Below are 17,123 nucleotides of genomic sequence, written 5' to 3' on the forward strand. Positions count from 1 at the left end.
TTTTGTTTGATTCACTGACTCTTTGGATCATGATATTTTTATAAATATTTAGTCTTTCTACCCGTGAACATGGTATCTTTCTCCATTCATTAACCTCTTTCTTGATATCTCAGCAGAGTTTTATGCTTTTCTCTATAGAGGTCTTACAAATATTGTAAAGTTTACCACAAGGTCCCTGATATTCTCTGATACGATAATTGGCGTCTTCTCTTAAATTGTACTTTCAGGTTGTTTTCTTTTTAGTGTGTAGAAATGTAACTGACTTTTGCATGTTAATCTTATGTTGAGGCACATAAGATGCTTTTTCTGTATCTGTTTAGATCAGTTAATGTAACAAATTTATTTATGGGTTTTCTAGTAGAAAATCATCCTTGTGTACCCAGGATAAACTCAAAATATGATTGCTGAATGTTTTTGTTTTGTTTTGTTTTTAATACTGTTGCATTTTCTGATGTGTCATTTTGGGATTGTGCTTATCCATGAGTGAAAAAGGGTTTATTATTGTGTTCCTACTGCTCTTTTATCCTAATTTGGTACTAGCTATCTTATATTTGCCTCACAGTATAATAAAATATTTCTTCTTTTTTCTATGGTCTGGAAGATTTTGTGTAAAATTGGGATATTTATTTATTTATTGAAAACTTGGTAGAATTCACCAAGTGACTCGGGCTTTGTGTTTGCCCTGTAGGAATTTTTTAACCTCAGCTTCAGTATCTTTAATTATAGGACTGTTCATGCTTTTTTATTTCTAGACTCAGTTCTACAAGAAAAATTGTATTTAGAAAAAATATATTTTCTAAAAATTTGTCTTTCCAGTCTGAATTTTAATGATTTCTCTATACCTTAAATATAATAAACATAATGAAACATTAATAATACATATTTCTATATTCTCTTGATCAGTCTTGCCAGTAGTTTTCTGTTTATTTTTTCCCTCAAAGATCTACTTTTTAAACTTTATTTTACTTCTACTATATTTTCTTTTTTCTTTCAGTGTGTATGTTGAACTTTCCCTAATTTCTTAGAATGAGAGAGACTTTATAAGCTTATATACCTATTTAAGGCAAAAATTTCCTTTGAAGCACTGCCTTTGGTACATCTAGCCAGCTTTGTTTTTTTTCCTCAGAAGCATTTAAAACTTCCCATTCTAATTTATTATTTTCCCCATGAGTTACTTAAATTTTTTTCCCCATGAGCAACTTAAATTTTTTTCCCAAATATGTGGGGACTTTTTGACATATTGTGTGTAACTTTTTATTTGTCTTATCATAGACTGTGGTCTGTGTGCCACCCTCTGTACATTTGTTGAGGCTTTCTTTTTAGTGCACAATTGATTTTTGCATAAATTCTGTGTATGTTTGAGACAAGGCATGTTGTCTCTTGTAGCCATAACTGTATGGATATCCTGTGGCTTTTTGCTCTCCATTTTGCTGGGTTTTGTTTCCCCATTTAACTCAACAAGTGAGAGGAGTGTATTGAAATCTCTGTCTCCATTGTGGTTTGATCCAAATGGATTGATCCATTTCCCCCTTTACTGTCAGTATGTACTTTGTGTATTTTTGAGACCCTTTCACTACGTGCATACTGTCTGTATCATGCATACTGTTTATATCTTGTCAAAGAACTCAATCTTTTATCATGTAGCAACTCTTCCATTCCTGATAATGCTTTTGCCTGTTTTTACCTGATAATAACATAGCTGTTATAGTTTTTTTGGTTAGTGTTTTCATGATATGTTTATCTTTTACTTTCAGTCTTTGCCCATCTTCATACTTTGGACCTTTCTTAGAAGGTGCACGCATCTGGATTTTTAAAAATTCAGCCAGTATTTTGCTTTGTAACTAGTATTTCATCTATATACTATGCTTTCTGTGTTAACTGTTTTTATTTGCCTTTCTTTTTAAAAAATATTTTAAGTGATTTAAAAATCTTCTATCGGTCTCTGCCTTCACATCACTTGGTGTCCTTTGTCTCCCCAAAGCCCATCGTGTTAACATCATCTACACTCTTTAATTCTGGATTATTGTGGGAATATTTTCTCTTTTTTCCTTTGGTCTTAGTAATTACTTCCACACACACAATCTTTTATTTCATGTAATGTACTATAGCACCTTCTGGATTTTTCCCTCCCCCTTTTAAAGTTAATGTCCAATACGGTTTTCTTTGTGGGTTTTTGTGTGCCAGAACTTTTGGGGCTGTTCACCTGAGAATTTTTTTTTTAATCACAGCCTCATATTTGAATGATAGCTCAACTGGACAAAAACTTTTACCTTCTAATTTCATTCCCTTCATTACTTTGAAAATATTACTCCAGCATTGGCTGTTAAAAAAATCTGATGTCAATTTGATTTTTCATTCTCTACTGAAATCTTCTCTATTGGGAAGCTATTAGAATTTTCTCCTTGGTATTCTTAGTTTTCAGTATAGTGTGATCTAGGCAGAAGTTTTTCTTTATTTTTTGTTTCTGGAATGCTAACGGGCCCTTTAAACCCAAGGTCTTTCGTATCTTCTTTTTTTTTTTTTTTTCATGTCTTCATTTTTATACGGGGAAATTTATCTCCATTATTTCTTTCAACTATTTCTCTCTCCTTTCTATTTTTCTTTTTCTTCCTTTCCTTCTGGGATTCCAAGTAAGCATTAATTTCGTGGTTAATCTAGGAATTACAATATACATAGTTGACATAGTCAGAAGCTAGTGTGCATCTTGAACCTCCACTTGGGTGGCAGAAGGGCCTTTGAAAATTTTCCTTCCAGTTAATCCTTTCCTGGGCTTCCCCGGTGGCTCAGAGGGTAAAGAATTTGCCTGCAATGAGAAAGACCTGGGTTCGATCGCTGGGTGGGGAAGATTCCCCTGGGGAAGGGAAGAGCTACCCACTCCAGTATTCTGACCTGGAGAACTTCATGGACTGAGGAGTGCAGTTGTATTTAATGTTTAGATTTTGAACTTCATAAAGAGGTTCTTATTTCTTCACTGTTCACGTAGGTTTTGTTCCTCATTTCACACATCTTGGTTTTCCCATCTCGGAGTTCTGTCCCTTAGTACAGGTCTGCTGGTGGCAAAAGGAGTTGTTGGAAAATGCCTGTTTCGACTTCAGTCTGTAAAGATGTTCTTGCCATGTGTGCAACTAATTCTAATCTGGCAGTGAGTCTTTCTGCACATGGAAGATTTCATTTGACTTTTTTCAAGTTTCTGTGACATTGCCAATGAGGAGGTGTCTGTCTGTCTACTGTTCCTTGGAAAGTAAAGTCTTTCAAAAATCTAGCTACGTAATATTTTCTCTGATCTGGTTTCAACATTTCATTGTATAGATTTAGATGTGGAAAATTCTCTGCCGCTTGCCCCTCTGCTGGTCGCTTTCTTCTGGACTCTGACCTGCCTGCTGGACCCTGCTCTCAAACTCGACGTGCACCGCACACGCCAGGCCCCAGGGGTGTCCGTGGGGCTGCTCCCGGGACTCACTCTGGGTCCCCAGGTGGCCAGCCTTCTCACTCTAGCTTCTTGTCTCTTTCAGGGTTTCTCTCTTTATCTGAAGATTTTGATTATTTCTTCTGACCTGTAGCCAGTCAGTGGGTTCACTCTATTAAACCTTTCTGTGGAGGTCTCAATTTCAGTTACTTTAATTTTCTTTTGTAGAATTTGTCTGCTTCTCTTTGGAATCAGCTGTGCCAGTTTTTATCGTTGCCTGTTTCCTGCACTTCCTTTCATGTTTGTGTTCGTGCCTTGGACTGTGGGGACCTGTTGCATCAGACTGTTCAGAGTCTCCGAGTAGGACCGGCTGCTGCCTGTCACAGACTGTGTCACGCCTGACTCCGGCTGGGTGTCTGCCCCTCACCCGGGGGCAGAGCCCTCCCCACGCTGCTGCGTGCCTCCTGTCCGGCCGGGCGGGTCGCCCCCCCAGCGTCCGTGGCCCGCTCACCTCCTCGTGCCCCCCTCTCCTGCCCGCTCTTCGCCCCACAGCCCCACTCACGGCAGCGGGTACTTCTTCCACAGCAGCTTGGCCGGCAGCGTCTGGTACACGGTTTTCTGCTTCCCGTCTGAGCTGGGGCTGCTGGGGCTGCTCTGCACGATCTTGGCGCACTCCATCTGTTCGTCCCAGGAGCCTGACAGCACATAGTGGGCCTTGCCCTGGCTGTCACTCACCACTCCTGTCACCTGTGGGCGTTGGCAGGGCCACTGTGGGCACGTGCCCCGCTCCGGGGTCCCCCCAGGCTCCGAGAGGTGGCCGTGCTTACCTTCCGGGCCACCTCTTTGGAGAAATAGCTGTAGGGCAGGAACTTCAGCTGACACCGGTCCTTTGTCTTGTGGTTCACAATCTCAATGTCCCCTGTCTGGAGACGGAGGGGGTGGTCAGTGGCTGATACCTGCCTGGGCCAGTGGCTCCCCCCCGGGGCACCCCCTGACCTGGTCAATCCAGAGCTTCCCCACGATGATGTTATGCACAGTCGAGGTGCTTTTCCTCCACACGTAGTGATTCCCACTGGCCTGGAATTCTAAGTGGATAGCACCTGGAACCCAGACACAGGGTCAGAGGTCGTAGCCTGCCATGCTGGGTCCCAGCCAACCTGCCCCACCCACCTATGATCCTGGGGTCCTGAGGACCAGAAGCGGTATTTGTACAGGCTGGGGACAGGGCGCAGGCCAGGGGGGGATCCAGGAGGCCTGTGGGGGGGCTCGTGTTACCCTCGGAGGCCCCAGACTCTGCCCACCCGCCCCCATCCCCAGTGCGTCTTCTGCCCCCGCTCACCTAGCGGCATGATGGAGAGGTATTTCCCCCGGAACTTGCTGGCGATGGTGATCTCCTGCCAGAGGCTCCAGCCATGCCTGGAGAAGACGTAGTGCGCGGCGGACGGCGGGTGGTGGCTCACCTGAGACCAGGCCCACGGGTCGTGAGCATCTGTGGACCCGGCCCAGGCCCCTCCCCAGCCAGCTGGGGGCAGCGCCCCGTGCCCAGTGTGAAGGGCCGTGTGGCTGTGGGAGTCACAGATGCACAGGGGGGCATGGACCCCCAGAACTAGGAGAGCCGCAGAGCAAGGGCGTGGCAGTGGGGCAGCCTGGGTGGGTGGAGGCAGGGCGGGCGCCCCACCCCCGCGGGCCTGAGCCAGGGGCCTGGGGGTCTCCACACCTTAACCTGACTTGGGCTGTGGGGTGGGGTGGCAACGGGGTGAATAAAGTGAGTGTGACGGGCTCTAGGGGGCCTGCGGGCCACTCTCCAGTCACGCTGCACCTTGCCTGCAGAGGCCTCGTCTGCTGCGCCGCGCTGAGGCCGCCCCCAGCCAGCCCGGCTCTTGCCCAGCCCGATGGTGGTGCCATCTGCTCGGCCCACCGGGCACCTCCGCCCCGTCCTCTCCCGCACCGGGCACCCCGACCGTGTCTTGCTGAGGACACCACATCCACCGCATCAGCGTTCCCGCACCCGGTCCTTCTCATCTCTGTGGCTCCTGGTCTCAGGGTTGGGGAGAAGCCCCTCCTTGCGGCCATCCGGAGCGGCAGCTGTGGGCTCAGCCCTCCCCCAGAAGCTCCTGACACTCCCCACAGCGGTACCCCCTTCCTTCCACAGCCTGGACCTGCCAGCCGCCCCTGGGTGATGAGTGAGCTGCCAGGGCCCCCTCTGGAGCCCACCCCCACAAACTCAGGACATGACCCCGTGCCCTGGAGCTCTGCTCGGCCTCCTCCTTGGGCAGATGGCCCCGTCCACCCGGCGCTCACACCAAATGCCTGGCCCCTCTTCTCACGCTCCTCCTTAATCCTTAGCAAATCCTGGCTGTTCTTTATTTTTTTTTCTGGCTGTTCTTTAAAACAGCATCCAGAGCCCACCCTGCCTCCAGCCCCGCTGCTCCACTCCTACCCTCTGCGCTCTCCCCATGGCAGTGCGGGGGGTGGGGTTCCCCCTAAAACGGCCTCCTCTTCCTCCAGTGATGCCTCCACACAGAGAAAAGCCAGAGGCCTCCTGCCGCCTGCTCCCCTCTCTCTGCCCTCAGCGGCTGTCTCTCCCCCAGTCTGTCAGCCAGGCTGCTCCCAGACCACCCTCCTTCCTAAAAGAGCCAGAACCATCCACTCACAGAGTAGCTATCCCCGCCCTGGCCCCTGAGGCCCCCCAGTGCGAGCACCTCCCGGTTCATTGTGGGTTCGGATCAGCTCTGTTCAGCTCGGGAACCCTGGTCATTGCCGCCTTCCCCAGCCCCCTCCCCACGCTGCCCCTCTGGAAGGCGCGTCTGCCCGCCCTCTGACCTCCCCCGGTCAGGCCTTCCACAGGCCGAGCCTGCCTTGGAAACCAGCCACAGGACCGCAGTGTCGGCGTCCTGAGCTCATTCCTGGGCCCGCGGCAGCGGCCGACACAGAGGACCTCGTGGCAGCCCGACCCGGTCTGTCCTGACTGCCTTGTCCCCCCAGCACGCGGTGCGGCACCAATGGAACCACCCTTCTGCGGACGAGGGTGCCAGGGTGGGGCCTGGGGCTCCTCACCCCCAGCCTCCGCCATCGCTGACCCCAGCCCACGGGGCGCAGGCCTGCAGCTCAACGGAGACCCCAGCAACTCTAGGCCCCCTGGCTCCCTGACGGCACCCTGAAGAGGCCCCTGCCCCACTGCTCCTGGTCGTAAGGGGCATCCTCCCCCCAGCACTCCTCCCACGCGGCCCCCCGTCCCTGGAAGCCTGCTCCATGGGTACCCCAGACCTGCCCCCGATGGGAGACCCAACTGCCTGACCTGACCTCAGCCTGATGGCCCCCGGGGTCAGTCCATGTCCCGTTGGTCTGACCCTGACCCCCAGCCCAGCTGGAGCGGCGTGGGCCTCACCTGCTCGCAGAGGGAGCGCAGGCCCATGTCCTCGAGCCGGTCCAGCTCGAAGGTCTCGCCCAGCATGGGGTTGAAGGGCTTGGCGATGCGGTGCACGGTGGTGGAGTAGGAGGACACGGAGAAGGCGGCCACGAGGCACATCTGCTCCGCCGCGCTGCCGCAGCGCGCCGCCTTATCCAGCAGCTGGTGGTACTCCAGGTCCTCCGTCAGCCGCTGCAGCATGGACAGGGGCTCGTTGAAGTTCACCTGTGGCGGGCGTGGGGTCAGTCCGGGTCTGCATGGGCCGTCCACCGCTCCCAGCACAGACCTGGGGTCGTCCTCGCAGGCTTGCTCCGCTCCGGTCCAGGGACGTCACTGGGAGGCCCCCTGCCGCCCTGCCTCCCCACGCCCTGCCTCCGTTTTCTCCAAGTCCTCACCACGGTCCGCCCTGTGGCCCTGGCAGACCTGTCAGGTTACCTTCAGTCTCCCCTCCCAGGATGCAGGAGCCTCAGCAGTGACTCCTAGGAGTCAGGGACCGAGCGAGTGAGTGAGTGGACGACGTGGGTCCACCTTGTGTTCTGAGCTGTCATGCAGCTTTCTGCCCTGGGTCACAGAGTGACACCAAATGTGACCTGGAGCCCCGGCTCCCCCCTGTGGAGAGGCCGCTGGGGTCGGCAGCGTGGGGACCTCGCTGTGGTGGGGACCCGGGGCAGCCCGTCTCGGAGTGGGCAGGCCTACTCAGCCTACACCCAGCCCAGCCCCGCCATTCCCCTCCCGCTGGGGCAGGCGGGGGTCCGTGAGCCCCACGTCTGATCAGCAGAGCCCTCCCAGGCTCCTTCCCCAGTCTGAGACCTCTGCCCTGGGGGAACATCAGGAGTGCCGGTGGACGCGCCTCAATACTGCCTTACGTGCTCAAGTGTGCCGTTAAGAAAATGACCCCAGGGCTGCGTGCACTTCCCAAGGGCCATTGTTTCCCCTCCAGGCGCGAGCACAGCCCCCCGGAGCCCCTGCCTGGCCCCTACCGGCATGGGGATCTTGGAGAGCTCCCGTCCGATGCAGTTCTTCATGATGCTCCAGAGATTAAGGCTGTAGTTGGGCTTGTCGGGGATGCGGACACGCCTCTTGACTTTGGGAGGCCTTTGGGGCACAAGTGAGGCATCGTCTAGCATCTGCCAGAGAAGCAGAGTTCGCCTGTCAGCAGAGGCCAGCGCCAGCCCGTTGCTGGTGGAAGGGGCAGGCTCTGCCTGAGCTCAGATGAAGGCACCCAGGGTGCAGGACCCCCGCAGGGGCCTGAGGTCAAAGTGCCGCCTCCCCACTCCCCCCCGCCAGGGTCCCCTCACTCACGTTGTCTGCGGTCCATTCCACGGAGCCTGTAGTCCCTGCCTCAGCTTTTCTGTGGGAAACACAAACGAGAAGGCAAGCTGTTTACAAATCCCAAGGCCTCCTGGGGACCTGACCCCCTTCTATCCAGCCCACTGGGCGGTCAGAATTTTAAAACTCTGTTTCAAATATTATCGGGAAACAGAAGATGAGTTGGAAATACACTGTTGAGCCACCAGAGATTCCCTCAGGGGTGAGAGGACGCCAAACCAGGCCTCTCCCTGGAAGAACCCAGGGCAGGGAGGCGGTGAGCCGCGCTGGTCCACAAAGGCAGAGGAGCAGCAGCCACAGGATTTCACCCCTCCTGGTCTGGCTGGGTTTTGAGGGGCCAGGGACGGCCGCCTGGGGTGGGGGCAGTGGCACAGGCGTGGGTCTGGGGCTGCCGGGAAGCCTGATGCGCCTGGGGACAGGCAGGGAGCACGTCGTGGGCAGGGGGCCGCATGGCTGCTGCGGGCAGTTCTGCCAGCGTCCCTGGGACTTGGAGAGGCAGCTCCTCCCCAGGTCGAGGTCGGGGCCCCCATGCCAGCCAACACAGCCCCCCGGCCCTCTGACCCCTTCGGTATCAGGACCTGAGGCACCCTGGGAGGCCTGCGCCCTAACCCTGTGGAGCCCGTGCTCCCGCCCGCCGTGCTCCCTGCCCACGGCCCCGCCTCACTCTGCTCCCTCCACGCACGTCCTGCCAGCTCGGCCGCACGCCTGGGCGCGTCCTGAGGGCCCCAGGGACTGGCAGCCTGGCCGTCCGCTGTCCCGGCTGCTACTAACGTGTATTCAGAAAGATCCCAAAAGAGCTAGCTTTTACGAGAAATGAAACAAAAGCTTCGAGATGGAGAATGAGAGTCTTCCTGTCTCTGGTCTGCTCTGGAATGCTGAGGGAGAGCCCGGGACCCAGTACGGCTCTGCGGCAGGGCAGCGCCCTGCTTTGCGTTTAAAGTGCAATCCCCGTACAGACGTCGTCTGGGTATTTTTGATTTAAGGAGGCACAGAACCTAGTGTAAGCGAGACCAGCACCCGGAGCAAGACTGAAAAGAAACCCCCGAGTGCAGAGAGCCGAGGCGCCCCGCCCACCTGCCCTCGCCGGGCTCGGTGATCACGGTGATGAAGGACGTGGAGTCTTCCATGGCGTCGAAGTACTCGGTGTCCTCATCCTCCTCGCTGTCCTCGCCTTTGCTGGCTAAGAGGCTTCCTAGGGACACACGCCGTCGCCACCTCAGTCGGCAGTCTCGCCGGCCCCCCGCCCCCGGGGCAGCCCAGAGCCCCCATCGCCCGCCCGGGCTGCCCTGCTCCCTTCCCGGAACGCGCTTTGCTCTCAGCCTTCTGCTCAGGGAGCCCCCCTCCTTCCCGAAGCTTCCCCCGTGCTCCGAACACCCTGGTCAGTGGCCCAGCTTCCCTTTCCCGGGCGCCTGTGACCTGCGAGCCCCAGGCTGGGTGAGCGGCACCTGGCACCCGGGAGGTGCAGCCACGGGGCCCATCTGGAGCCCGTGCCTGTCACGGGGGTGCGTGCCCGGGGGCCGCGGAAGCGGAGCCAGCTGGCGGAGGGGGTGCCGCGGGTGCTGGGCGGGTGGACGGCGCCCACTCACCCTCGCTGAAGCTCTTGCTGGGGTTGGCGGCCCGGCCCGGGGCGCTGCGGAAGGCGCGCTCGAGGCTGTTGTGCTGCTTGGCCAGCTGCTCAATGGTCTCCTCCAGGTGGACGCGCTGCTCCTGCTCATATTGCAGGGCACGCTGCCATTTCCGGCTGTGCGTCTCCGCTAGCTCCAGGAAGTCCCTGCAGGCCTGGGGGGCGAGGGGGCGGCCCGTGAGCAGGGAGGGAGGCCCCGGGGGAGGCATCCCCAAAGGGCTCAGAAACACCCGCGCTGCCCCCTGTGCCTGTCGTGGGGTCAGGAGACCCCGGCTTTCGCAGAGCCAGCCTGGCGTCCGCCCTGGTTGGCAGCCCACCCTCGAGACGCCCTTCGAGAGCAGCAAGCCCGGTGCTGCCAGCCGCAGCCAGCACGCTGGGTGTTTCTCAGGGCGGGGCCCCAGCTTCGCTGTGTGCGGGCCGAGGTTTGTCACAAGCCCGTCCCCGCTGGAAGCAGCGCGCTCCTGGCAGCCCGGGCCTGACCCTGACTTGGGTGCAGAAGGAAGAAAGCCACCCAGAGCTAAAGGGTCTTGTCCAGCAAAGGAGACGTGAAGTTGCTCAGTCGTGTCCAACTCTTTGCGACCCCATGGACTGTAGCCCGCCAGGCTCCTCTGTCCATGGGGTTTTCCAGGCAAGAATACTGGAGTGGGTTGCCATTTCCTTCTGCAGGGGATCTTCCCCACCCAGGGATCGAACCCAGGTCTCCTGTATGCAGGCAGACTCTTTTTACTGTCTGAGCCTCCAGGGAAGCCCCCAGTTCCAGCAAAGGAACTGGGACTCAGAACTTTTTACCGAGTTACCACACAGTCTGTCACACATCAGCTCTCCTTCTGCGGTTCCCTTCAGACTTGTGGCCCACCATGACATCCAGATTCTGTTTAACCTCCTAGGTCCACAGGTGGGGTGGTTCCAGCACCCGCTGAGGAAGCAGGGTCTGGTCATTCTGCTCCCATCACCACATGGGTCTCTGTTGTCCCTGGAGGGCAGAGAGCTCCGAGCTGGACACCTCTGGACTTGCCCTTTCTGGACCCCTCTAACGTGCTCAGAAGGGAGACTGGCTCTCAGCCCAAGCGGCATGGGTGGTCTCAGGCCGCCACCCCCACCAGCCACTGGGCTCCATGAACACCGCACGTGGCCCCTCCCCAAGGGTTAGAGATGAGTCCTGCAGGGAGAAAGGCACGGGGCCCCTCACCGGCCACAGGGACCACGCAGCACGATCTGAAGGGCCGCTGGGGGGAGCCAGGGGGGTGATGTGGAGCTCCGGGCTGGGGAGCACTTGACGGATACCCTCTTCATCAAGGCTGGCCCTGAGCACGTGCCTGCACCCTGCCTGGGCTCAGCTGGCTCTCCCGCCCCACAGGGAGCCGCGCCCCCAGCGGGGGCGACCTGGCTGCTGGAACGGGCCCTGGCCTGGGGCTCCAGAGGGCCGGCCACTCAGCTGGCTCTGCACGTCGCCCCTTAACAAGCCCTTCCCAGGCACCTTCCCTCCGTCACCCCATCTCCTCTCACCCTACCCCTCACAGCACACAGCGGGCAGGGCCCCCTTCAAGGAAGCCAGAAAAGGGTGAGTGATCAGAGTGGGGACGGCAGAGTCCTGCCTGGGCCACTCGGCTGCTCTGGGTGCACGTCCTGTCCGTGAACCACAACAGGAACGCCCCGCAGACCCTGCACTCGTGAGCCCCTGTCCCCGCTCACCCCGCCGAGTCCTCAAGGTGGGAGGAGAGGGGCCGTCCCTGTCTGACAAAAGAGCAAACAGGCTCAGTCCCCAGCAGCTGCCCTGCAAGGCTCTGGGGAGGGGGTGTGTTCAGGGGCCCCTGCCCTCCCTGGCAGGTCGGATCCCTGCCCGGCCACACCTAAGCCACTGTAACACGCTTCTCAAGCGGGGCAGGGATTTGTGACAGGTGTCCCGACACGGGCTGGGGGAGGGAGGAAAGCTCCTTATGCGCTCAGCAGGCTCGAGGTGAGAGGCTGCAGCCTGGCCCTTGCAGGCCTGGGGCTAAGTGGGCTCTGCAAGGCTCACCACCCCCTAGAGTGGAGCTGCCACCACAGACTGCCACACGACCCAGAGACGCCGAGGTGGGTCTGGGGAGGCCCCGCTGCAGGCCCAGCGCTCCTGCTCCCGGGTTTGTGACCTGCAGCCCAGCCTTCCCACCCTGGGTCCCACAGGCCCCCAGCTCCACCCCTGCCCCGCCCCTCCTCACAGTAACCCTCAGGGCAGGGGTCCTGACAGCAGCCGCTGACAAACCCCTGCAGGGGCCAGAGCGGAAGGCACCTCGCTCCTGGGTGTGCGCTGGCAGGTTAAGAGGTAGCAGAGGGGCAGGAGGGCCAAGCACCCCTCAGAAACATCCCACACGCTTACAGGAGCCCCAGGATCCCAGGTCCGTAACCCAGAGCTCAGCCCACCCCGGCTGAGCCGCCAGCCTTCCCCTGCTGACCCCAAGCGTGGCCCAGTGCCCCGTCAGGTTCGTCTGGACTCCGGCCACCTGTTTGCCACCGGATGAGGTGCCCTGACCGCAGCGGTGCCAGTCCCCTCTGCTGCTGGTCTGGTCAGCTCCCGGGCCACAGAGCTGGTGTGTCGTGGTGTCAGAAACTCACCCCAGAGGCCTGGCGTTGGCGGGAGGGGTGTGCCTTCGTCTCCTTGGGCCCACCGCTTCAGGGAGGACCCTTGCTGGGGGCTCCTGTGCCCCCGAAACTGAGGCCCAGGGGGAGGCGCTGCCTAGGCCAACAGGGGTGAGCAGGGCAGGATGCCAGGGCCCCAGCCGACCCGTCTTGGGCGGGGCGTGAAGGGACCAGGGCTGTGCCGAACGTGGGGCCCTGTCACGGGTGACACACGTGGTGGGTGCTCACGGTTTTCTGGTTCCTGGGGTCTGGGGGGGCCCTGCCCGCTGGCACTTCGCCTGCCCCATCGGACTGGTCTGGCAGCTCCACAAGGGCCTCTGGCCTCGCCTCCGCCTAATAAGCACTGCTCCGGGGGACCTGCCGCCGTCACTCCCCACCAGCGCCACACAGCTCCTGCAGGCACCCCTCGAGTTTTAACATAGGTGGGTGCTTTGCTTTTATATAACTCAGAGCGTTTAAAACAATCCTTGTGAAAGAGCCACAAACAACAGTATAAAACAGCCAAAGGTCAAGCGACGTAGTTCACACAGACTCAGAGAACTCCACATGGCCTCAGCTCCCTACCAGCAAAGGCAAAGAGGGGAAGATGGAAGGATGACTGTACCGCACGGGGAACGCTCGTCAGTATCTTGTGATAACTTGTCAGGGAAAAGAATCGAAGAAAAATGAATAACTGAACCATCTTCCTATACACCTCAAGTTAACACAACAATGTAAATCAATTTTAAAAAAGGGACTTCGCTGGTGGTCCAGGGGCTAAAATTTCACACTCCCAATGCAGGGGGCCCCAAGTTTCATCTCTGGTCAGGGAAACAGCCACTTGCATGCTGCAACTAAAGATCCTTCGTGCTGCAGCTAAGACCCAGCACAGTCAAATACTTTTTTAAAAAAGTGACAAAGCCAAGGAGGGAAAGATGACTGTGGTATGAAGATGAATTAGGCTCCCTTCCATAGAAACAACCCCTTTCTTGCCCAGCTTCTCTCAGACCTGATCCCAGACCCCCTCCACACTCATCCCGGGGCCCTGTCCTTCCCCACACACCGCCTCCCATGTGGCCCCCGTGTCTTCCTCCCCTTCTCCAGCCCCACCACCGTCTGATCCCCCCACAGGTTGGGGATAAGGGGTGTCAGGGGCATCCTCACAAGCACTGAGGAACCATTACAAGTGTGGTGAGGAGCACGTACAGCTCAGGGAGGCCAAGGGACCCGCTCAAGACCGCAGGCTGCGCTTGTAGGGCCAGGGTCTGAGTCTCCCTTGTCAAGCTGGATCCTTATGCCTGTCTGGGTGCCCCTTGGGCTGGTGTGGCCTCCAGGGCCTCCCTGCCATGGAGCCAGGCGGCTCGGGATGCTGCCCCGCCTGGGCCCTGCAGCTGCGGCTGTTGCTGACACAGCCAGGGCTGCCTGCTGAAAACCCGGGGGGCCCCACCTCACCGCCTCTGAAGGACAGGCCGACATGGAGCCGCAGAGGCAGGGAGTCCAGGGCTGCCTCTGGACTGCACGTGGCCGGGCTGGGCCGTTCCCACCGACGCCAGGGATCAGGGGTGGGGGTCGTCTACAGGCGATGGGAGCCCGCGCCTCCGCCGCCCTGAGCTGCCTACCTGTGTCTGTCCCCAGAGGTAGCGGTTTCCCCTGAGGCTGCCGCCCTTCCCCGGGCCCCATCCCGGCAGGCGCAGAGGAAGGCAGGGGCTGGCCTGGCCCCGCCGCCCAGAATGCTGAGCTGGGCTCGCTAAGCTGGATTAGGCCTGGGGCCCAGTGATGGGCAGGCAGCCGGGGGTGGCTCCTAGCAGCCCCAGGAGGGCCTGGCTGACCCTGGCTGAGAGCACGGTCACATCTCATCTCCCTGAGGCCCTGTCCTGTCCTTCAGACCCTGTGCCCCGCCCTGTACAGAAGCAGCGCCCCGGGCCGCCGCAGAGCTCCCCACACTGCCCTGGGCCCGCACTGGGACCCCTCACAGCATTGCCGCCCACCCAGGGGCAGGCCTGTGAAGGCAGCTGAGGGCTGCCCACCAGGGGAGCCCGTTGGGGCCCAAGGGAAGCGGCTGCCGATAACCCCAGCAGGTGTCCCGTGGGGCAGACGCCGAGGGTCTGGGCTGTGTCCCTGGCCCAGCTCCACCCGGGGGAAGGAAGACGCGCATTAATTGCTTTTGTCCCCCCAATCCTAATCCTCATCGCAGCCACAGCCTCCCTGCTCCCCACATGTGGGCGGGCGAGCAGGGCATCGGGGCTCCGCCTGGGTCTCTGCGCCCCCTCTCCGCGTGGCCCAGGGAGCCTCCCAAAGTCTAGGAGGGTCTGCAGAGCTGGGAGCCCTGCTCGGGTCCGGCCTTCCCAGCGTCCGCTCAGAAACCATCAGTCTGCTGCCTGGTCACGGCCGCCCTGGCTGGGCCACAAGGAGGGTGCCAGGGAGACTGTGGGTGTCGACTGGGTGGCCCTCGGAGCCACAGAGGAGGTGGGGCCAAGGGCCAGATGAGGTGAGGCAGGAGCCCTGGGCCACAGGACCAGCTCAGAGACGGTCCAGCCCTCGACACCCAGCAGGTTCCGCTCGCCCGGCTCGCAGCGAGGATGCGGGGAGGGGCCATGCCTCCCCCTGCAGCAGCCAGGCCCTGCCCGGGGCGGGTGGCCCTGTGGCTGGCTCACAGCCTTTGGGCTCCCAGGCTGGCGGTGGCCGGGGCTGCTCCACCCTCCCGTGGGCAGCATTGCTGTGGACCTGCCCCCACTGCTCCGTGGTACTAAAGGCGGCGAATGGGGGAGAATTCTGTGGAGCCACAGGTTCCGCGGGCCCCTCTGCATGGCCAGCAGCTCATGCCAGGTCCAGGGAGCCACCTTCCTCTCTCACCCAGGAGTGGCTGGCCTCCGCGCTCGCCTCCTGACGGTGGGAAGGTACTGTCCAGGGCACAGGTGGCCACCTGGGGAAAAGCATAGCCATCCCGGGCTCTGAGATGAACAAGGGCCTCCCAGGAGCCACAGCGGTGCCAGGCTCTCCAGGGGGCCCCTGTGGCTCAGGACCAGCCACGTGGCCACACTGTGCGTCCACCAGCCTCGCTGCCCCTCCAGGCCGAGCCGCTCCTGGGGCCACGCCCTCTGCTCCTGTGGGCGTGGCTCAGCCTGGCCAGCCCTCCCTGGATGTGCAGGGTACTTGCTCAGGGCCCTGCGAGGGCGGCTTCTCACTTCCGTCAATACTTTAAAGTAGCTTCTTCCAGGCTCAAAATAGTTCACCCTGGTGGGCAGGAGCTGGCCCCATCTGGATGCCAGTTTGCTGACTGATTTTAGACCGTCCTGGAATCTATTTTTACTCCTCTCCCCAGGCCCCAAGCAAGCAAGCTGCTGGGAGCCAAGCAGTGGTGGGTCAGACGGGAGCCTGCCCATGGGCCCTGGAAGGACCCGGAGGGGGGCCCCCATGCTCTCCAGATGGGGCTCAGAGCAGCCCCAGAGGGTCTCCAGTGGGAAGGGGCCCCTTCTGACCCGGTTCGCTCCTCTGATGCCTCGCACGCGAGGCCCCGGCCCAGTGCCCAGACTTGCTGCCTCTGCTCCCACCTACCTGTCCTCACCTGTGCCCACCTGCCTGTCCTGCCGCGGCGGTTTCCCACTCTTGCTGTCCGCCTCCCCCGCCACCAGCACATCTGCTCACCCCGCCTTTGTTCTCACAGCGCCCCCGGCTGGAGCTGGGCCCCCCTCAGCTCCAGCTCTGCTGGGTTCTAGCGCCCTGCGCCCCTGCCGTCAGGGTCTGCAGCCCACCCCGCGGGCCAGCTCTGCTGCAGGCAGCAGGACGTGTCCCTTATGGGCTGCTCCCTTCCCTGGTAAATGAGGGACCCTGTGTGCAGGTTCCGTCCTTGTCGGGGGCCTTGGTGGCCAGCACCTGGCCCCACCCCCCAGCTTCTGGCATCTCAACTATCTGGTCTTTTGTGGGGCGCACCCACCCCCCAGCTCTGCTCACCTGCCAGCTGCCCTCACCCTGTTCCTGCCCAGCTCAGAGGGGCCGCAGGCTGTCAGCCCCCCAGGGGGCCCAGCACCTCCACACTGGGGCTCCCCTCGCTCTGGGCCTCGGGGCAGCGCCTGAGTGATACACGTGACGGTGACAAGGACACCAACCTCATGCGGCCGTTGTGGGGAGCAAGCAAGATGCCAGGAAGGAGCCAGGGCGTCCCGGGCGCCTGCTGTCACCGCCAGCCCCAAACCAGGGCATCTGCTCCACCACAAAGACATGCTCGGGGGAGGAGGAAAACGGGAGTGCGTTCTTTCACCCCGTGGAAACTGACACCCAAAGTACGCACTGGTGACGTGTTAATTCTGCCCTTTGCCCCCTCTGACGCTGACGCAGCCACTGCTGTCACACGGGGCGGGTCCCGGCTCCCCGGTGCGGCTTGCGGCCTCCACACCCAGGCCAGGTTGGGGGTGCCCGCACACTTAGAGGCTCAGCCTAGGAACCCCGGTCGCTCACGGCGCTGTGAGGCTCCTCCTAAGTGGCAGTGATGCACAGTTACCCAGTCGGCGATGCCAGCATGGGCCCGCCGGGCCGCCTTTGATCAGCCTCACGGACTCGCTCGCTGGGGCGTTCTGCCAGACACTGAGCGGTTCACTCAGTCGCTCCTGCATTCTCTCACAACCCTCTGCCCCACCCCGCTGTCTTTCTCTCGTTCACTGACGCTGCCACATGCCAGACTCTGTGCCACGCCTGGAAGCTACAGGGCTCCCAGAGCACGAGGGAAAACGCGTCCAGTCCCTGCAGGCGCCCAGCTCAGCGGG

The 17,123-nt window shown here is 59.1% G+C and overlaps 1 protein-coding gene across 2 annotated transcripts in view; it reads right to left on the reverse strand.

Annotated features, from left to right (window-relative positions):
• The window catches only part of OSBP2 (oxysterol binding protein 2), a 119,604-nt gene that overhangs the window by 4,254 nt on the left and 98,227 nt on the right, over positions 1 to 17,123 (reverse strand). For both annotated transcript variants that reach the window (XM_065904103.1, XM_065904104.1), the window contains 9 exons: positions 9,731 to 9,923; positions 9,219 to 9,336; positions 8,118 to 8,166; positions 7,796 to 7,942; positions 6,795 to 7,040; positions 4,746 to 4,866; positions 4,403 to 4,506; positions 4,234 to 4,329; positions 3,969 to 4,153 (listed from right to left, as the gene is read on the reverse strand). In XM_065904103.1, the coding sequence (XP_065760175.1) occupies positions 3,969 to 4,153; positions 4,234 to 4,329; positions 4,403 to 4,506; positions 4,746 to 4,866; positions 6,795 to 7,040; positions 7,796 to 7,942; positions 8,118 to 8,166; positions 9,219 to 9,336; positions 9,731 to 9,923 (1,259 nt within the window). The remainder of the gene's footprint in view (positions 1 to 3,968; positions 4,154 to 4,233; positions 4,330 to 4,402; positions 4,507 to 4,745; positions 4,867 to 6,794; positions 7,041 to 7,795; positions 7,943 to 8,117; positions 8,167 to 9,218; positions 9,337 to 9,730; positions 9,924 to 17,123) is intronic.

This window comes from Muntiacus reevesi, chromosome 13 (genome assembly GCF_963930625.1).
Source record: "Muntiacus reevesi chromosome 13, mMunRee1.1, whole genome shotgun sequence".
NCBI classification, from domain to species: Eukaryota; Metazoa; Chordata; class Mammalia; order Artiodactyla; family Cervidae; genus Muntiacus; species Muntiacus reevesi.